The sequence below is a fragment of the Macaca nemestrina genome, chromosome 8 (genome assembly GCF_043159975.1).
Source record: "Macaca nemestrina isolate mMacNem1 chromosome 8, mMacNem.hap1, whole genome shotgun sequence".
Taxonomy (NCBI): Eukaryota; Metazoa; Chordata; class Mammalia; order Primates; family Cercopithecidae; genus Macaca; species Macaca nemestrina.
The window spans coordinates 90,523,709-90,546,195 of NC_092132.1; the positions used below are offsets into that span (position 1 = coordinate 90,523,709).

Genomic DNA, 22,487 nt, shown 5'->3' on the forward strand with positions numbered 1-22,487 from the left:
ATTGTGATGACTTTGGCTGTTACTCTTAGTAAGTTAGAAAATCTTTGGAGGGTTGTAAGCAAAGGAATGACATAATCTGATTGACATTTTAAGAGGGTCACTCTGTCAATGGGGTTGAGAACAGCGTGTACTAATCCCAAAGCGCTCTTTGTGATACCAGTGTTCCCATGATAGCAGCTAAATGCTGCGAAGGAAGGAGGGGAATGAATGATTTTAGCGTACTGAGTGCCTCCTCTATGATGGGCACCCATTGCGCTGCTCTGCTGCGCTCCTGGTGGAAACCCCACAGGAGGCTCATGGCCTGGGTTTGCCTAAAAAGGTCACCACTGACACTGCTGTCCTGAAATAATGATTCAGAGTCCTTCTTCACTCTCAAAAAAAGTCCTGGTTCAGATGGTGAATTAAATGGAAACCATTCTGGTAATAGATGTTATATTTCCCATTTCACAAAGAAAGTAACAGAAACTCAGAAAACCTGGCCACTTGCCCCAATTCACATAGTCAGTGATGGAGACCTGGATTTGAGGCCAGATGCTGTGTATCTGAACTACATTCCTCTTGTGGACGAAAAGGTCTGAATCATTCTGAAGCCCATGTTTTCCCCTCACATATTGACGAGTACTGTGATAAAGGCGAAAGCATTAAAGAAAGCTTGTCCTTTTTTTTTAAATTTAGCTCAGTTGTTATCTAAAACTTGCTATAGGTTGTCAGCAGGCATTTCAGCTTATTTTCTCATGACTTCAAGTTTCATAAATGCAAATATTTTGAAACAGGCATATTTCAAATATGATGGTACTTTAATACATTCTTAGATGGTTATTTCTTGATTTGAAGTAAAGCCCTTCTGACCACTTGCCAAAGGCTGGCATCAAACATTTCTTCACCCATAGATGGGGCCTCGAACCTCACCTTCCTTTATCATCCATCTCTCCTGGAGAGAGCCTGGAGCCAGAACGTGAGGCAAAGCCACCTCAAGCTGAGTCAGCATTCTTATCAGCCTTAAGCATCCCTGCCAGGCCGTTAACTAAAGACTCTTAAGGACAAGAAGCCAAGGGCAATAGGCATCTCCTCCGGGCTGCTCCCCACCAACACCGCGGATGGTGAATAAATCAGAGAAAGACATGAAACAAGCTGCACTTGGCAGTGCTGGCCTCTGGGAGGAGATGACTATAATCCACCAGCAATCTAGCTCAGCCCCCAAAGCATGATGACTTATAGACTAGTAGTCTCAAAACCCTCTCCTTTTGAAAACATTCCAGCAATCCTTTGAAAATAAGAGGCAAGGTCACAGAATTAATCGGCTCAGAGTGTAAGTGCCAACTGCTTGGAAAACCACTCTTTCTGTGCTACGAAATTAAAAAGTACCCAACCCTCGAGAGCATCCCTAGGACTTTACCAGCCTGGCAACTCCAAGAAAAGTATCAGTAGCTTAATCATTTAAAAGTTTCTCCTCATCACTTCCTGTGTTTTTCCCGTGGCCAGCTAGAGAATGCTACGACAGAGGGACAGACAATCCCACAACATTGAAGGTCAATATTTCCTTCCTTCTCTTCTCAAAGCCAAACCAAGAAAGTATCAGTTCATTGGTCTGAATCCACTGTGGGCTTTCCTTGATGTCATGGGAATAACAAATGAGCCTCTGGATGGCACCAAGATGACTTTCCAAAAGATGGTACTCAGTATGCCCAGACCGCTCCTTGCCCACCCATGAGTTTTGGTCTCTGTTTAATTCCTGAATACTGGGGTGTTATTATTTTTTTCATTTTCTTATTTTAATGATTTTAATGATTAATCTTGGAAAAGGGCAACTGGATTGATATTGCAGAGCCTGAGAAAAATTAGAAGACTTGGTCTGATTAGCTGTAAGTATCATTATTACATTATATTCTTCTGCTGGAGAAAGTACCTTAAGAAATGGCTAGTGCACTTCAGCTAAGAAATTAACCCCTTTAAATGGGAAATGCTAATGGATAAAGTTTCATTAGCTAGTTTGGAGGAAGGATGAACAGAAAGATGCAGGGAAGACATGCTGAGCCTTTATTGCTGCTCGAGTTAAATGGACCCAAAATCAATAGCTCATTTAAGATACAATGCAGTTTCTCTTGGACCTCAAATTAAACAACAACAACAACAACAAACTCATACAACTGCCTTCCACATATTTTTTTCCTTTTTGCATGTAACAAATGTGCTCCAATAGAAGCAACTGAAAGAAATACAAATGAGTTGTCTAATAGGGTTGAAAGTTCACTTTAAAATAATGCAGCCTTGGGCAGATCACCTGAGGTCAGGGGTTCGAGACCAGCCTGGCCAACATGGTGAAACCCCATCTCTACTAAAAATGCAAAAATTAGCCAGGCAAGGTAGCTCATGCCTGTAATTGCAGCTACTCAGGAGGCTGGGGCAGGAGAATCGCTTGAACTCGGGAGGTGGACGTTGCAGTGAGTCGAGACTGCACCACTGCACTCCAGCCTGGGCGACAGAGAGAGACTCTATCTCAATAATAATAATAATAATAATAATAATAATAATAATGCAGCCTTTAAAAACATAACAAATTAAGAAATATGTAGTATAGCACGCCATCAGAGTTCTTCTGTTTCTTATCAGTACCATGGACTTCAACATTTTTTTAAACATCATTTTTCAAAAGTAGAATGAATTTGACATGTTAGCAACAAGGTGAATAGAATAGATAGGTCCTGAGACATGCATGGTAGAAACTAGAATTCTTAATTTTTTAGGACCCCTTCATTTTTCCCACTTCAGCATCTTCTGGGCATCCCTGGATACCACTGCCACCTTCACATGACTGCAGGACAGCTAGAAAGAACTATTAGAATCAGGAGCTTTATGATGTGTCAAATGAAATTTTATATGAGAGAATGTTTTTGCAAACTGTCAAAATATATACAAATATAAAGCATTAGTATTATTCTACATTTCTCCTTTCATTAAGCAGGACTTACCCCAAATATTTCTTGCTGTGTCTGAATTAATCAACAAATATCTGGGGGCATGTACCCATGTGTTCTGTGCCATTCTAACAGAGATTGAGAGTATGTGGGGTGGAGCACCAGCTGGGATATAAGGCTAATCAATGAGAAGCTGGTGGAGAGAAGCCCAGCCCCTCCAGTAATTGTAGAAGAAATCAGCAGGAGGTGAACGGGCAGGGACAGGGAGGGTTCAAAGAATTACTGAAATGCTGAGCAAAGACTTCCAGGGGATACTGAAAAGAAGAAACTGATGAGAGGCCAGAAGACGGGGAGTCATTAGACTGACGATGATAACTATAGCCATGAAGACAGAATGACTTCTAAAGAATAGGACCCCTATCTGAATCATCTGGATTTCCTCTGGTGCTCATTACTCCTGGCTCACACCAGCCACCTGAGACCTGTTTGTAGGCATGTGTTTACCCTTATCTGTGTGGAATGGTTGAATGAGTGGGTATTAAAGATGATGGGATGGTAAACACCTAATGGAGTGCTGGGGCTCTAGGCAGGAAAGAAGACAGGACTGAAGAAGAAAATGTGTCATTCTGTTGTGTAGAATTAACAATAGAAGTTAGAGAGAGGCTCAAAGGGGAGCAAAGAATCAAGCATTTAAACCCACCTGTTCAAGGCAAAATGACCAAGTAGGGCCAGTGATATAAAGAGAAAAACTTGGATGAAACAGTCAAAGTACTAGGCTGGTACCATGTGATGAAGGTCAAGGTAGGAGAGATACGTAATGATGATGATGATAGTAATGACTAGTATTTCTTGTGGAATTATTGTATGCTAGGAACACTGCTATATACTGTAAGTACGTCATCCTAAATATCATAAATACATTATCTCATGTACTGAAAACAATCCTGTGGCATAAACAGTATTTATCACCACTTTACAGACAAGGCATTGTTGGCTAAGGGAGGCTAGCTAATCACATCACCAAGCCAAGACTTGGTTCCAGAGCCTCTAAGAACCTCTGCCTCTTCAAATGAGACATGAACAGTATCAGTATCAAACACAGCAGAGAGGTCCAGGATACTAAGAACACTCACACACACTCATACACACAGACTTTTTCACACATGCATACAGGAACATGCACACACACATATACACATACACATAGTGTCACATGCATGCACGCACTCATACACATATACCCACATGTATATGTTCTGTCAAACACATACATATACAAGCATTCACGCACAGACACTCAAACACTCACATGCATACACACAAACACTTACATGCACATATATACACACACATATACACAGTCATTTCATTCTGAACAAAGAGGCTATCAGTATCCATTGAGAAATAACATTTTCTCTCCAGTGGTGGAGGCAAAAAGAAGGTAGTTATTAGAGATACCGGGAATGGACAGAGAGAAAATTAAGACATTGGGTAAGTTCACTTTCAAGCAAGAAAGAAAAAATACACAGTAAGGGAATTCAGGTGCTACAAAGTTCATGATTGCTGACATCTGTTAACATAATTAGCTAAGAAGAAAGTCACATCTAAATGGTAGCAAAGCAGCTTAAAGAAAGATGAGCTGAACACACGCATCTATTCTTGGATATCCATGGTCACCTTTGAACAGACATACCGGTGTTAATCCTAAAGTCTAATGTTCTAAATCGGGGGGGCAAACAACTTGAGGCCCGTGGGCCAAATCTGCCAGCCACTTGTTTTTGTACAGTCCAGGAGCTAGAATGCTTTTTATTTTTCTTAATGATTAAAAAAATCAAAACCAGAATACTATTTTTTAACAAATAAACATTATATGAAACTCCAATTTCAGAGTCTACACATAAAGTTTTATTGGCACACAGCCACGTCATTTGTTTCCATATTATCTATATCTGCCACCTCACTACACTGGCAGAGTTGAGCAGTTTTCACAGAGACTTTATAGCACACAGAGTGTGAGATATTTAGTATCTGGTCCTTTACAGAAAAAGGTGCCAGCCCCTATTCTAAATCATCTCAATTATTTTAATTTTCAATACACATCACAAAGGAAATGAAATTATATACCTGGCAAAGGTGCTTTCTTAGTTCCCATGATGGGTATTTCCTCCCATAGATCTCCATCATTTTCATTCTCAGCTATCCAGGAATCAACAGGTAAACAAAATAGCTCATTTGTGGCTATATTTCCAAGTCTAACTTCTTCCAGATACCACCTGGGATTCTTTCCAGTGTTGTCGTGTCCAATACGTATTTTATAGATTTCACCAATATCTTTGAGATTAATCTGCAACACAAAGGATAAAAGGGAACTAAAACTCCCTACATCTCCAATTTCCAAATTCATATTCCATTTTGAACTCAATACCTACTTTTTTTAATCATAAATACTCCTTACTAATTTCCCTTAGAACCAGTTACTTCTAACACCATGAAATGCTGTTCTATATGGTGAAGCGTGTATCCACTAACCATGTAGAAACCAATAAATTAAATCCAGCTAGTTTTCATTACATCCTTTCTTTTAGCAACTCACAATTACTATCTTGCAATACACATATTTTATTGTAATTATTATTACACACTATTCATTCAGTGGTTAGACTTGAAGAATAAGACAATCTAATGCTCTGGTGTTATTAAGATTGAATTTTCCCATTAAAGTGAGATCCTGAGGAAGAGACCATATGTACACCTAGATTTAAACTAGGGTTCATGCTGTGATTCTACAAACGTGTTGGTAATGTGATTGTTTTCCTTTGCACCACTCCAAAACACATAATTATTCAGTATGACAAATATTCTAAGGTATTATTCATTATTCAGAATAAGCAATATTTTTTGTCTCGAAAATTCCTACAGGGGTCATGTGAAAAAAAAAATTGATCAATTATGTACTACATTAGTTTTCTATTTCTGTTGTAACAAATTACCACAGACTTAATTACTTAAAATAAGACCCATTTATTGTCTTCCAATTCCATGAGTCAGAAGTCCAGGCACCATGTGGCTCAGCTGAACTTCCGCTTAAGACCACACAAGCTGAGATCAAGGCGCTGGGTGAGCTGGGTTCCTCTTTGGAGACTCTGGGGAAGCTTCTGCTTCCAAGCTTATTCACACTGTTGGCAGGATCCTGTTCCTTGTGACTATAGGATTGAGTTCCCCGTTTCCTTTATGTGTGGCCCTCTGAATCTCCAAGTTATCAAGGGCACATCAAACCCTTCTTATGCTTGGAATTTCTGCTACCATTGGGAGAAAAATGTTTGTTTTTAGAGTCATGTATAACTTAGAGTAGGCCCACCTGTATAAACCAGACTAATCTTCCTATTTTAAGGTCAGCTAATTAGTAACCTTAATTATGTCTGCAAAATCTATTTGCCATGGAACATAACGTAGTCATAAGAGTAACACCAGGGCCAAAAATCATGAGGCCAAAATTCTGACTGCCACATACTATAGTTAGAAACCATTTAATCTGCCTTCTAGTATTTCATCTGCCCTCACCCCCACAATGACCTACAACATCTTTTCTCCCTTTGGTATTACCATAAATGGTCACATCATCACAGAAGTTACACCTGTTATGCATACCTGCTACCTTTTTCTACTAAAATATTTTTCTTGATAATATAATCTTGGGTTGTCATATTGGTGATAATTGCTCTGAATAAATTCTGTCCTGTAGCCAAAATGCTCTCTAGTCTAGGTGCACAGAGACAGATTTCATCACAGGCAAGCTAAATAGTTGGTCCCCCTCCTATTATTTCTAGAACAATGTGATTATAGGAATTCTATCACGTAGAAAAAATGTTAACATTGGTACTTAGTTCAGATAAGTACAGGACTCCTAACATACTCCTCAAAGTTACTGATAGAAGGAAATATGATAGAAATCAGTAGCCAAGCTCCAACATGCACCCTAAGGCAAAATAACATGGTCTCTCCATAGAAATACGGAACCTCAGGTTTTGATATCAGACAGACCTGAGTCTGAAAGTTATTTCCTTGTACCCTGGCTGGCTGTGTGAACTGCAGCAAGTTTTTCAACCTCTCTAAGTTTCAGTGCCCCCATCTGAATACTACAATAGTACCAATCTTACAAAGTATGATAGAAGTCAATAAATATAGCAGCTATTTTTTATGAGTCCGAATTTTGTACTAACATAAAAAGAAGTGGTCTAAATATATCTAATCTAAAGACAGGACAGAAAATGGGTCCAACCACTCACAGAAGGAAATTAAAACTACAGTTTGGCCATCATAAGTGAAATTAAAATTGATAAACCCTGTGTCTAATTCTGATGGTAATTCACAAATATACTTGTAAATAATAACTGAATAGTGTCGTGGCATAGAAACTAAATTGCCCATAGATTGTGCATGCCTGGGTTAGCCAATTAGAACCAGAACCAAAACGACTGAACTATAGCATGGCTAGTGCTGTAGACTGCTTCCAAATTGCTTCTAAGATATTAGTCAAATTAGTTTGGAACTGTTAGTTCTGGTTTAATAAATCAACCTGCGTCACTTCAGTTTTAATCAAATAAAAATGTAATATGCCTAGAAATTTTTCTTGCGTATAACTGTTTTTAGTTTTCTACATTTAACTTCCTACATTTGAAAACACACAAAAAAGGACAGTGACTCCAAAATATAGGATTTTTCTAACCAGGATACCCTAAACCCACATGAAACTTTAGTATTTTTTTAATAAATGGAAAATAAGTTATTTTTAAAACTTAAGTTCTAGAAGCAAATTTCATGTTGTGTAAAGTCTGTATCCTCTGTTTAAGACACTTTCGTATGTTGGAAAAACAGATTGAAACACCAATTAGCTTTGTGATCACTGAATTCCATCTGGGGCATTTTATATTAACTTGGCATCTCAAGTCATCTAGGACAGCTCATTTTACATACTGATTGCCCTTCAAGGAAATGCTATAGCTTTCAACTCAGGGTAGGAATGTAGAAGTATAAACTAGAAACTTGAGTTCTAACAAGTTAGAAACACTAAAAATCATTCGGGTAAATTTTAAGAGGAAGTGACATCACAAAAAAAACCACAAAACAAAAACAAAATAAAACAACAACAAAAAAACACCTCCCAAAGCACAGACAATTTGTTGTATTATACAACATGAAAAATATGATACTCTTCTCCTCTACACATACTGGGTAAAAATTCCTTATGAAAGAACTGGAAAATAAAACTTTCCTGGCTTAATGAGTAAATGATACTTAGATTTTTTTTAAAAGGATACAGGGCTTTATGGCCTAGAGTATTCAGGCTTCCTTCTGAAACTAAACAGGGGTCCTTGGTTTAAAAAATGCTTTATTCTTTAGTCTTGGTGTCATTCACAAAGCTAAGTTCAAAAGACCTTTCCTCAAAAATCTTAAGAAACTTCAAGAATCTAAGTAATCGCAGATTCTAGTGGGTTTTTCCCCGCACAGAATAACATGTTCTCCTAGTCCCGAGTCCCTGACTCTGACCTTGACTTTCAGAGGGAACAGATTTCTCACGCATTTGATTATCTAGAGTTATGATGCCTCTGAAGATTTAGGAGCTACTAGCTGTAAACAATTCTGGGTACCTTAAATACCCTTGTCCTACTTTCTTTTTTTTTTTTTTTTTTTTTTTTTTTTTTTTTTTTTTAAATTTATTTATTATTATTGTTCTTTAAGTTGTAGGGTACATGTGCATAACGTGCAGGTTTGTTACATATGTATACTTGTGCCATGTTGCTGTGCTGCACCCATCAACTCATCATTTACATCAGGTATAACTCCCAATGCAATCCCTCCCCCCTCCCCCCTCCCCATGATAGGCCCCTGTGTGTGATGTTCCCCTTCCTGAGTCCAAGTGATCTCATTGTACAGTTCCCACCTATGAGTGAGAACATGCGGTGTTTGGTTTTCTGTTCTTGTGATAGTTTGCTAAGAATGATGGTTTCCAGCTGCATCCATGTCCCGACAAAGGACGCAAACTCATCCTTTTTGATGGCTGCATAGTATTCCATGGTGTATATGTGCCACATTTTCTTAATCCAATCTGTCACTGATGGACATTTGGGTTGATTCCAAGTCTTTGCTATTGTGAATGGTGCTGCAATAAACATACGTGTGCATGTGTCTTTATAGCAGCATAATTTATAATCCTTTGGGTATATACCCAGTAATGGGATGGCTGGGTCATATGGTACATCTAGTTCTAGATCCTTGAGGAATCGCCATACTGTTTTCCATAATGGTTGGACTAGTTTACAATCCCACCAACAGTGTAAAAGTGTTCCTATTTCTCCACATCCTCTCCAGCACCTGTTGTTTCCTGACTTTTTAATGATCGCCATTCTAACTGGTGTGAGATGGTATCTCATTGTGGTTTTGATTTGCATTTCTCTGATGGCCAGTGATGATGAGCATTTTTTCATGGGTCTGTTGGCTGTATGAATGTCTTCTTTTGAGAAATGTCTGTTCATATCCTTTGCCCACTTTTTGATGGGGTTGTTTGTTTTTTTCTTGTAAATTTGTTTGAGTTCTTTGTAGGTTCTGGATATTAGCCCTTTGTCAGATGAGTAGATTGCAAAAATTTTCTCCCATTCTGTAGGTTGCCTGTTCACTCTGATGGTAGTTTCTTTTGCTGTGCAGAAGCTCTTTAATTTAATGAGATCCCATTTGTCAATTTTGGCTTTTGCTGCCGTTGCTTTTGGTGTTTTAGACATGAAGTCTTTGCCCATGCCTATGTCCTGAATGGTACTACCTAGGTTTTCCTCTAGGATTTTTATGGTATTAGGTCTAACATTTAAGTCTCTAATCCATCTTGAATTAATTTTCGTATAAGGAGTAAGGAAAGGATCCAGTTTCAGCTTTCTACTTATGGCTAGCCAATTTTCCCAGCACCATTTATTAAATAGGGAATCCTTTCCCCATTTCTTGTTTCTCTCAGGTTTGTCAAAGATCAGATGGCTGTAGATGTGTGGTATTATTTCTGAGGACTCTGTTCTGTTCCATTGGTCTATATCTCTGTTTTGGTACCAGTACCATGCTGTTTTGGTTACTGTAGCCTTGTAGTATAGTTTGAAGTCAGGTAGCGTGATGCCTCCAGCTTTGTTCTTTTGACTTAGGATTGTCTTGGAGATGCGGGCTCTTTTTTGGTTCCATATGAACTTTAAAGCAGTTTTTTCCAATTCTGTGAAGAAACTCATTGGTAGCTTGATGGGGATGGCATTGAATCTATAAATTACCTTGGGCAGTATGGCCATTTTCACGATATTGATTCTTCCTATCCATGAGCATGGTATGTTCTTCCATTTGTTTGTGTCCTCTTTTATTTCACTGAGCAGTGGTTTGTAGTTCTCCTTGAAGAGGTCCTTTACATCCCTTGTAAGTTGGATTCCTAGGTATTTTATTCTCTTTGAAGCAATTGTGAATGGAAGTTCATTCCTGATTTGGCTCTCTGTTTGTCTGTTACTGGTGTATAAGAATGCTTGTGATTTTTGCACATTAATTTTGTATCCTGAGACTTTGCTGAAGTTGCTTATCAGCTTAAGGAGATTTTGGGCTGAGACAATGGGGTTTTCTAAATATACAATCATGTCATCTGCAAACAGGGACAATTTGACTTCTTCTTTTCCTAACTGAATACCCTTGATTTCTTTCTCTTGCCTAATTGCCCTAGCCAGAACTTCCAACACTATGTTGAATAGGAGTGGTGAGAGAGGGCATCCCTGTCTTGTGCCAGTTTTCAAAGGGAATTTTTCCAGTTTTTGCCCATTCAGTATGATATTGGCTGTGGGTTTGTCATAAATAGCTGTTATTATTTTGAGGTACGTTCCATCAATACCGAATTTATTGAGCGTTTTTAGCATGAAGGGCTGTTGAATTTTGTCAAAGGCCTTTTCTGCATCTATTGAGATAATCATGTGGTTCTTGTCTTTGGTTCTGTTTATATGCTGGATTATGTTTATTGATTTGCGGATGTTGAACCAGCCTTGCATCCCAGGGATGAAGCCCACTTGATCATGGTGGATAAGCTTTTTGATGTGTTGCTGAATCCGGTTTGCCAGTATTTTATTGAGGATTTTTGCATCGATGTTCATCAGGGATATTGGTCTAAAATTCTCTTTTTTTGTTGTGTCTCTGCCAGGCTTTGGTATCAGGATGATGTTGGCCTTATAAAATGAGTTAGGGAGGATTCCCTCTTTTTCTATTGATTGGAATAGTTTCAGAAGGAAAGGTACCAACTCCTCCTTGTACCTCTGGTAGAATTCAGCTGTGAATCCATCTGGTCCTGGACTTTTTTTGGTTGGTAGGCTATTAATTATTGCCTCAATTTCAGAGCCTGCTATTGGTCTATTCAGGGATTCAACTTCTTCCTGGTTTAGTCTTGGAAGAGTGTAAGTGTCCAGGAAATTATCCATTTCTTCTAGATTTTCCAGTTTATTTGCGTAGAGGTGTTTATAGTATTCTCTGATGGTAGTTTGTATTTCTGTGGGGTCAGTGGTGATATCCCCTTTATCATTTTTAATTGCGTCGATTTGATTCTTCTCTCTTTTCTTCTTTATTAGTCTTGCTAGTGGTCTGTCAATTTTGTTGATCTTTTCAAAAAACCAACTCCTGGATTCATTGATTTTTTGGAGAGTTTTTTGTGTCTCTGTCTCCTTCAGTTCTGCTCTGATCTTAGTTATTTCTAGCCTTCTGCTAGCTTTCGAATGTGTTTGCTCTTGCTTCTCTAGTTCTTTTAATTGTGATGTTAGAGTGTCAATTTTAGATCTTTCCTGCTTTCTCTTGTGGGCATTTAGTGCTATAAATTTCCCTCTACACACTGCTTTAAATGTGTCCCAGAGATTCTGGTATGTTGTATCTTTGTTCTCATTGGTTTCAAAGAACATCTTTATTTCTGCCTTCATTTTGTTATGTACCCAGTAGTCATTCAGGAGCAGGTTGTTCAGTTTCCATGTAGTTGAGCGGTTTTGATTGAGTTTCTTAGTCCTGAGTTCTAGTTTGATTGCACTGTGGTCTGAGAGACAGTTTGTTATAATTTCTGTTCTTGTACATTTGCTGAGGAGTGCTTTACTTCCAATTACGTGGTCGATTTTGGAGTAAGTACGATGTGGTGCTGAGAAGAATGTATATTCTGTTGATTTGGGGTGGAGAGTTCTATAGATGTCTATTAGGTCTGCTTGCTGCAGAGATGAGTTCAATTCCTGGATATCCTTGTTAACTTTCTGTCTCGTTGATCTGTCTAATGTTGACAGTGGAGTGTTGAAGTCTCCCATTATTATGGTATGGGAGTCTAAGTCTCTTTGTAAGTCTCTAAGGACTTGCTTGATGAATCTGGGTGCTCCTGTATTGGGTGCATATATATTTAGGATAGTTAGCTCTTCCTGTTGAATTGATCCCTTTACCATTATGTAATGGCCTTCTTTGTCTCTTTTGATCTTTGATGGTTTAAAGTCTGTTTTATCAGAGACTAGTATTGCAACCCCCGCTTTTTTTTGTTCTCCATTTGCTTGGTAAATCTTCCTCCATCCCTTTATTTTGAGCCTATGTATGTCTCTGCGTGTGAGATGGGTCTCCTGAATACAGCAGACTGATGGGTCTTGACTCTTTATCCAGTTTGCCAGTCTGTGTCTTTTAATTGGAGCATTTAGTCCATTTACATTTAAGGTTAAGATTGTTATGTGTGAACTTGATCCTGCCATTATGATATTAACTGGTTATTTTGCTTGTTAGTTGATGCAGTTTCTTCCTAGCCTCGATGGTCTTTACATTTTGGCATGTTTTTGCAATGGCTGGTACCGGTTGTTCCTTTCCATGTTTAGTGCTTCCTTCAGGGTCTCTTGTAAGGCAGGCCTAGTGGTGACAAAATCTCTAAGCATTTGCTTATCTGTAAAGGATTTTATTTCTCCTTCACTTACGAAGCTTAGTTTGGCTGGATATGAAATTCTGGGTTGAAAATTCTTTTCTTTAAGAATGTTGAATATTGGCCCCCACTCTCTTCTGGCTTGGAGAGTTTCTGCCGAGAGATCTGCTGTTAGTCTGATGGGCTTCCCTTTGTGGGTAACCCGACCTTTCTCTCTGGCTGCCCTTAAGATTTTTTCCTTCATTTCAACTTTGGTGAATCTGGCAATTATGTGTCTTGGAGTTGCTCTTCTCGAGGAGTATCTTTGTGGCGTTCTCTGTATTTCCTGGATTTGAATGTTGGCCTGCCCTACTAGGTTGGGGAAGTTCTCCTGGATGATATCCTGAAGAGTGTTTTCCAACTTGGTTCCATCTTCCCCCTCACTTTCAGGCACCCCAATCAGACGTAGATTTGGTCTTTTTACATAATCCCATACTTCTTGCAGGCTTTGTTCATTTCTTTTTCTTCTTTTTTCTTTTGGTTTCTCTTCTCGCTTCATTTCATTCATTTGATCCTCAATCGCTGATACTCTTTCTTCCAGTTGATCGAGTCGGTTACTGAAGCTTGTGCATTTGTCACGTATTTCTCGTGTCATGGTTTTCATCTCTTTCATTTCGTTTAGGACCTTCTCTGCAATAATTACTCTAGCCATCAATTCTTCCACTTTTTTTTCAAGATTTTTAGTTTCTTTGCGCTGGGTACGTAATTCCTCCTTTAGCTCTGAGAAATTTGATGGACTGAAGCCTTCTTCTCTCATCTCGTCAAAGTCATTCTCCGTCCAGCTTTGATCCGTTGCTGGTGATGAGCTGCGCTCCTTTGCCGGGGGAGATGCGCTCTTATTTTTGGAATTTCCAGCTTTTCTGCCCTGCTTTTTCCCCATCTTTGTGGTTTTATCTGCCTCTGGTCTTTGATGATGGTGATGTACTGATGGGGTTTTGGTGTAGGTGTCCTTCCTGTTTGATAGTTTTCCTTCTAACAGTCAGGACCCTCAGCTGTAGGTCTGTTGGAGATTGCTTGAGGTCCTCTCCAGACCCTGTTTGCCTGGGTATCAGAAGCAGAGGCTGCAGAAGATAGAATATTTCTGAACAGCGAGTGTACCTGTCTGATTCTTGCTTTGGAAGCTTCCTCTCAGGGGTGTACTCCACCCTGTGAGGTGTGGGGTGTCAGACTGCCCCTAGTGGGGGATGTCTCCCAGTTAGGCTACTCAGGGGTCAGGGACCCACTTGAGCAGGGAGTCTGTCCCTTCTCAGATCTCAACCTCCGTGTTGGGAGATCCACTGCTCTCTTCAAAGCTGTCAGACAGAGTCGTTTGCGTCTGCAGAGGTTTCGGCTGTGTTTGTTATTGCCCTATCCCCAGAGGTGGAGTCTACAGAGACAGGCAGGTTTCCTTGAGCTGCTGTGAGTTCCACCCAGTTCGAGCTTCCCAGCGGCTTTGTTTACCTACTTAAGCCTCAGCAATGGCGGGCGCCCCTCCCCCAGCCTCGTTGCTGCCTTGCCGCGATATTGCAGACTGCTGTGCTGACCTTGACTTTCAGAGGGAACAGATTTCTCACGCATTTGATTATCTAGAGTTATGATGCCTCTGAAGATTTAGGAGCTACTAGCTGTAAACAATTCTGGGTACCTTAAATACCCTTGTCCTACTTTCTTGAGAAAATTTAAACTTAAGTCTTAAGTTTAAGTCTTACGTATTTAATCTTAAGTCCTTTGTCCATTTTTAGCATTCCCCCACTAGACCCTTAACTCCTTGAGCATCTTTTAGCATTCCCTCACTAGACCCTTAACTCCCTGAGGATCTGAGTTCTGTCTTTCTTTTCTCTACCCTTAGTATTTATACAAAATTTGGCAGAGAATAGACTGCTTTAATCATTCGTTAAATAAATCATATAGCGGTTGATTTTTTTTCATTTCATGTGTTTCCTTCATTCTCTTTGGCTTCTATCAAAATTTTAGTGGGCACACAAATCTGATAATAATTTGCAAAGTTTTGATGATTTGTTATAACAGTCTCCTTATAAGTATCTGAGCCCCAGTAACTGGGAAAAGGTTCTTGTTAACACTTTGATGCTTGTGTTTCTTTCTTTTTTTTAATTTAACAATAACAGTTTGTAATCCAATTAGTTGCTATTTAAATGAATGAAAAATGTGGCTTATACTTTGTTATGCAGTCTGTATTTTCAACAGTGAATGATTTCTACTGGAAACAAAGTCCTGATATCTTTATGAAGGAGTTGTATGATTAAGGTTAAAGCCAACATCCCCTAATATGGATCTTTAACTTTTTCTAACAAAGCAGTCACATTTCTCCTGGATTTTGAAGTAAATCTTGATACATCTTGGCAAAATATAAATGGATTATAATCAATTCTTTATGTAGGGTCCACTTTTATTATAGAAGGGTAACTTATTTTGACCTAACTTTCTAGCAACAACAATAATAAATTCTGCTTGAGGGCACTGTAAAACAAACAAAGCCGACAGCAAAGCCAGGGATTTGACCTAAAATGGGACAGAAAAGACCTTACCCTTGAAAATAGCTGATATTTATATTTGTATAGTTTTTTGCCTGAGGACATTTCCAATTCTACAAGAAACAGCGAGGATAAAACTCAAGCAGAAACACACAGTCTAATCTGCTGAAGAATGGGCAGAATGAATTTGGAACTAATTTGGAACTACCAGAGTAGCTGGAAATTAAGAAGGGAGATCCCAGAAAGGAGGGAACAAAAGTGGGTGATACAAATTTGTATGTAAATACCAGTCAAATCCTAGACCAATGACTACACTATTCACATGCAGGTATGACTGCAAGGAATTCAGAGAGAAAACAAGTCAGAAGGCTAAAATAACTAAGTGGCAATTCTAGCTGTTACTTACCACAAGTGACTTTAGAAAAAGACTTTAAAGTTTGAGTTACACCAAGTTATAAAAGCATGTTAAATTCCCAAGGCTTTCCATCAAATCCCCAGAAGTACCATGCATTAGAAATGACAACTACATCTCTTTACTAAAAAGATTCTCTCAAGACTAAGGATAAAGCTGAAATAGCCCTGTCCTAACAAGGCATAAAAACAAACCCCTACATTCAAGGTGATCCACAAATTAACAGCACTCAATATTCTTCAGAGGAATGTAACATAATCCAGAGTTACTGCACTATTATCCACAAGGTCTACTATGCAATCAAAATTACTAGACATATGAACAAACTGTAAAATGTCAATAAAAAAGGAGTTAACAAAAATAGACCTGCAAATAACATGAATGTTGGAATTAGCAGACAAGGATATTAAAATATAGTAAATATGCCATATAATCTACAGGAAAGGAGGAATATAATGAGTAAAGAGATAAGCATTGTCAAGCAATATCTAGAAATTATATTTAAAAAAGTGAAAATCCTAGATCTAGAAAACACAATAAGTAAAATAATAATTAATGGAATCAAATAATCAATTAGACACAAAAAAGTCAGTAAACTTGAAGGCAGTTAATAGAAATTATTCATATTGAAATATACAATACAAAATTAGTAAAACAATTTAACAGCATCTCAGCAACCTGTGAGAGAGTATCAATTAAACTAACATATATATAATTAGACTCCTGGAAGGAAAGAACAGATTGAATAGAGCAGAAAAATTATTTAAATATTTATTTAAATTTTTCAATTTTGGCCAAAAACAGCAACCCACAGAAAAAGCAATCATAGTGAATCTCAAGCAAAATATATATAAAGAAAATCACACCTAGACAGATCATAGTAACTAATGAAAAGGAAAGAAAAATTCTTAAAAGCAGCCAAAGAAAAATACTATTTTTATATAGGAGAATAGTAATAAGAATAGTGGCTATTTTTGCTTTAGAAATAATGCAGGTCAGAATACAATGAAGCGTCTTTTAAGTTCTAAGAACAAATTAACATTGTCAACCTAAAGTTTTATATCTAGCAAAAATATTCTTTAAAAATGAAGGTAAAATGAACATCTTTTCATTTAAAAAAAGCTAAGAAAATTTATAACTAGCCAACTTGTACTATAAAAAATGCAAAGAGAAGTTCTTCAGGCTGAAGAGAAATAATACAATATGGATATGTAAATGTATACCAAAAAAGGAGAAGCATGGATATAGTAAATATACTATACATAAAAGGGTATACATAAACCACAATTTTTCTTCTTTTGTTAAATTTTATGCAAATCAATGGACTGTTTAAAGCAAATATAATGAGGAATAGGATGTTTTACCTTTCATGGGGTTTGTAATATATGTAGAAATAAAATACATAATAACAGCACAAGGGTTTGATGGGATATGAATAGGATAGCACTCTTTAAAGTTTATTATATTATACATGTTAAGAATGCATATTTTAATGTGTACATAAACCACTAAAAACCAAAAAGAGGAACAGTTAATAAGCCAAAGGAGAAGATACTATTGAATGGTAAAAGAAAAAAAAAAGAAAAAGAGAAAGGAGAAACAAAATAATACAAGATTGAAATATCCAGAAGATATAAAGAATTCTAAAACAACAATAAGGTACAGCCACTATGGGAAAACATTTAGCAGTTCTAATGACATTAAATATAGCATTACCATATGACCCAACATTCCACTGCTGGGTATATACCCAAAAGAATTGAAAACAGGTATTCAGACAAATACTTGTACATAAATATTCGGAGCAACACAGCCTATGCAGCCAAAATGTGGGTACAAACCAAATGTCCAACAATTGACAGATGTATCAACAAATTGTGATATATACAAACAAAGGAATATCATTCAGCCATAAAAAGAAGTGAAGTACTGATATAGGCTTCAACATGGATAAACCTCAAAAATCATGATGCTAAGGGAAAGAAGTCAAACAAAAAAGACCATGTATTCAATGAGTCCATTGATATAAAAGTATCAAGAAATATTTGAAGAGGCAGAAAACAGATTACTGGTTGCCAGCTGAAAGGGAAGGGAGAATGGAAAGTAATTGCTGAATGTGTACAGAGTTTTATTTTGGGGTGATGGAAATGTTTTGGAACTAGACAGGGTAGTGGCTGCATAACATGAACCACTAAATGTACTAAATGCCACTGAATGGTATGTTTCAAAATGGTTAATTGTATGCTATGTGAATTGCAACTCCATTTTTTATAAAAGTAAATTGATCAAATTTTTTATTTAAATGGTAGAGATTATCAGACTGGATTTAAAAAGTAACATCTAACAATATGCCATATATAAAAACTGTACTGTATAAAGACACAGACAGCTAAAAAAGGAAAGGATGGAAAAATTAGACACCAAGAAAACACAAAGCAAAAGAAATCTGCATGTGTACATTAACATTAGATAATGGTGACTTTAAGAATAGGAGTATTACTAGAAATACAGATCATTTTATGACAAAAAAGTCAATTCAGCAACTAGATATAATAATCCTAAGTGTGAAGGTACCTATTAATAGAGCTTAAAAACAGGAAGAAAAACTTGATAGAAATAAAAGGGATAGATTAATACGCAATCATATTTGGAGATTTTAACACCCTTCTCTCAATAATTGATAGATATTTACAAAAAATAAGTAGGAATATAGAAGACTATCAATACTATCAACCAACTTGCCCTAACTGACATTCAGAGTACGTTACATCCAAAAGCTTCAGAATACATACTCTTTTTTTTAATTCCGTCTAAAAACATCTAGATGTGTAGCTTTTCCAAATTAATCAGATACAAAATTTTAACTCAGATAAATTTATACTGGTTTATGGGAGAAAGTGCTGTCTGTTCCCCTCCCCCACCCAGAATCATTCCACAAGATCTATTCATACAATTCTTAGTAAATTTTAGATCAAATAATTGAGAAATCCAGTGACTTTTCTCACCAGATAAGGGAAAAATCTAGTGAATCAAAGCCTCTCTGCTTATCCAAATGATTTTTTAATATTTACTGGGTTCAGTCAGTTCTTAAGAACATGTACATTTGTTGGTCTTTCTGTATTATTTTTGGAATGATCATAGATATACCAGACGTAAAATGGTGTCAAATACCTATCCTGAACATCCAGAGAACCTCCTTATATTCATCTAGAACCCTGATTATGTAATTCCATCATAAATGTATCAAAAGTTATATGTTCTCTCGATGTTCTGTCTCCTCCAAAAACATATTTGTGATTCTTCTGCTTTGTACACTTTATTAATATCATTAATCCATAATATAATGGATGCTTTTTTTTCTGGTTTCATCTAATTCTTTAATTTCTCAATAAACCATATTTTTAAAAATATATGCTCTATTCCCCAAAGTTCCCATGATGTTTTGGAAAACTTTTTATTGGGGCAAGAGCATATGGCATTAGCCATTGCCAGGAAGCAGAGGCAGGTTTACCATGAAGGTTTACATTTCAAGCCCAGCAAAACCAAATCCACCTCCTATCTAGAAATTACATATAGTCATGCACTGCATAACATTTGGGTTAATGATGGATTGCATATATGCAGTGGTCTTGTAAGATTATAATGGACCTGAGAGGAGTCTGAGATCAGCCTGGCCAACGTGGCAAAATCCCATCTCTACTAAAAATACAAAAATTAGCCAGGCATGGTGGTGGGCCCCTGTAATCCCAGCTACTCAAGAGGCTGAGGCAGGAGAATCACTTGAGCCTGGTGGGGCAGAGGCTGCAGTGAGCAGAGAATGCACCACTGCACTCCAGCCTGGGTGACACAGCAAGATTCCATCTCAAAACAAGAAGATGAAGAAGAAGGAGAAGGAGAAGGAGAAGGAGAAGGAGAAGGAGAAGGGAAGAAAGAAGAAGGAAGAAGATTATAATGGACCTGAGAAATTTTTATTGCCTAGTGACATCATGGCTGTCATAATGTTGTAGGGAACACATTACTCACATGTTTGTGGTGATGTTGGTGTAAACAAACCTATTGCACTGCTAGTCATATAAAAGTATAGCACATACAATTATGTAGAGTACATACTTGATAGTGATAATGTCATAGTCTGTTTGTGTTGTTATAGAGGAATTCCTGAGGCTGGGGAATTCATAAAGAAAACAGGTTGATCCGGCTCCTGTTCTGCAGACTACACGAGAAGCACGGCACTAGCATCTGCTTCTGGTGAGGGTTTCAGGAAGCTTCTATTCCTGGCAGAAGGCAAAGAGGAGCCCTGCCAAGATCACATGGTAAGAAAAGAAGCAAGAGAGAGGGGGAAGGTGCCAAGGTCTTTTAAACAACTAGTTCTCTTGAGAATTAAGAGCAGGAACTCACTCGCGCCTGAGAGAATGGCACAAAGCCACTCATGGGACATCCACCTTCATGACCCAAAGACCTCTCACAGGCCCCATCTCCAACCCTGGGGGTCAGATTTCAACAGGAGGCTTGGTGGGGCCAAACAAGTCATTTCCAAACCATAGCAGATAATAAATGACTATGCTACTGTGATTTATATATTTATATGATATACTTTTAATTATTATTTTAGAGTATATTTCTACTTATTTTTTAAAACTAACTGTAAAACAGCCTCAGGCAGGTCCTTCAGGAGGTATCCAGAAGAAGGCATCGTTATCATAGGAGATGACAGCTCCATGCATGTTTTTGTCCCTGAAGACCTTCCAATGGGACAAGATATAGAAATGAAAGATGGTGATATTTATGATCTTGACCCTGCGTAGGCTTAGGCTAATGTGTGCATCTATGTCTTATTTTTAACAAAAAAGCTTAAAAAGTAGAAAAAAAAATTACTACTTTTTTTTTTTTGAGACGTGGTTTTGCTCTTGTCGCCAAAGCTGGAGTACAATGGCGTGATCTCAGCTCACTGCTACCTCTGCCTTCCGGGTTCAAGTGATTCTCCTGCCTCATCCTCCCCAGTAGCTGGGACTACAGGCGCCCACCACCAGGTCTGGCTAATTTTTGTATTTTTAGTAGAGACAGGGTTTCACCATGTTGGCCAGGCTGGTCTGGAACTTCTGACCTCAGGTAATCTGCCATCTCAGCCTCCCTTAATTACTTCTAAAACTATAAAATGTAGCCTGGCACAGTGGCTCATGCCTGTAATACCAGCACTTCGTGAGGCTGAGGCAGGAGGATTACTTGAGCCCAGGAGTTCAAGACCAGCCTAGGCAACATGGTGAAACCCCATCTCTAGAAAAACATTTAAAAATTAGCCTGGCGTGGTGGCACGTACCTGGAGTCCAGCTACTTGGGAGGAGGCTGAGGTGGGAGGATCACCTGAGCTTGGGAGGTGGAGGCTGCAGTAAGTCACGATTGTACCACTGTACTCCAGCCTGGGCAACAGAGTGAAATCTTATATCAAAAAAAAAAAAAAAAAAAAAGAAAGAAAAGAAAAATAAATAAAACACTTATAGACTAAAAATATAAAGAAAATATTTTTGTACTGCTGTACGATGTGTTTGTGTTTCAAGCTGTGCTATTGCAGAAAAATCAAACAGTAAGCTAAGGTTACTTTGTTATTGATGAAAGAAAAATATTTTTTATAAATCTAGTATAGGCTTGGTGTCCAGTATTTACATAAATTGGTGTACAGTAATGTCCTAGGCCTTCACATTCACTCACCACTCACTCACTTCTTCATCCAGAGCTACTTCCAGTCCTGCAAGCTCCATTCATGGTAAGTGCCCTGTACAGGTATACCATTTTTATCTTTCATATCATATTTTTACTGTACCTTTTCTATGTTTAGATACGTAAGTCGTTATCACTGTGTTACAAGTGCCTACAGTACTTAGTAGTAAAGGTTCAAGGCCTAGAATCAATAGGCAATCCCATATAGCATAGGCGCGTAGCAGGCTAGACCATCTAGGTTTGTGCAAGTGCACTCTATGATGTTTACACAATGACAAAATTACCTGCTGACACATCTGTCAGAGGTATCCCCATCATTAAGCAACGCATGGCTGTATTAAACTTTGAACATGAAGCAGGAAAAGTTTAATGCAGATCTTTTTAATGGCCTCTTTTGTAAATATTTTGTAGGGTTTGGATTGAGTGACACATATCACGAGGACTTGGCAATTTTCTTTAAGTTTGTAAAATATACATTAAATCGGAGACCGAATTTATAATTGGATTATTTGATGTAACAAAATATTTCTGCAATTTTGATAGGAGTTTAAATTTTGTTGCTGTAATACTTAAGCAACTCATGTTTATATTGATGACAGAAATGCTTTATAATGGTTATTCTCTAAAAACTGAAACAACTTGTATCTTCAAAGAAATATCATGGAACAAAGACCTCCACAGTAGGCAAAGCTAACAATTTCAATTATGCATAGACTTTTGTGGTTAGACACAAGATAAATCAGTGCTACCCCTCAAAAGCATTCCTCCAGGAGGTGGCAATGATAATGCAGACAATGTGGGGGGCACAGTCATCTACATCATTCTCCAAGTACTGCATCAAGGACTTGTCCTTCTGTTCATGATACCCTTCCTTTACTTTTTTGCCTACAAAAGTTTTTCTCAGTCTTTAAGATTCTGCTCAAATGCCAGCTTCTCAAATGTGGTTGCTTATCCCATGTGTTTTAAACCTGAGTCAACTGTCAGGCTAAGTTGCCTTTTTCTCTAGTCAAACATCT

General features: G+C 37.8%; 1 protein-coding gene across 3 annotated transcripts in view; it reads right to left on the reverse strand.

Moving 5' to 3' along the window:
- The window catches only part of LOC105482286 (RP1 axonemal microtubule associated), a 328,970-nt gene that overhangs the window by 34,339 nt on the left and 272,144 nt on the right, over positions 1-22,487 (reverse strand). For all 3 annotated transcript variants that reach the window (XM_071068238.1, XM_071068237.1, XM_071068236.1), the window contains one exon: positions 5,040-5,259. In XM_071068238.1, the coding sequence (XP_070924339.1) occupies positions 5,040-5,259 (220 nt within the window). The remainder of the gene's footprint in view (positions 1-5,039; positions 5,260-22,487) is intronic.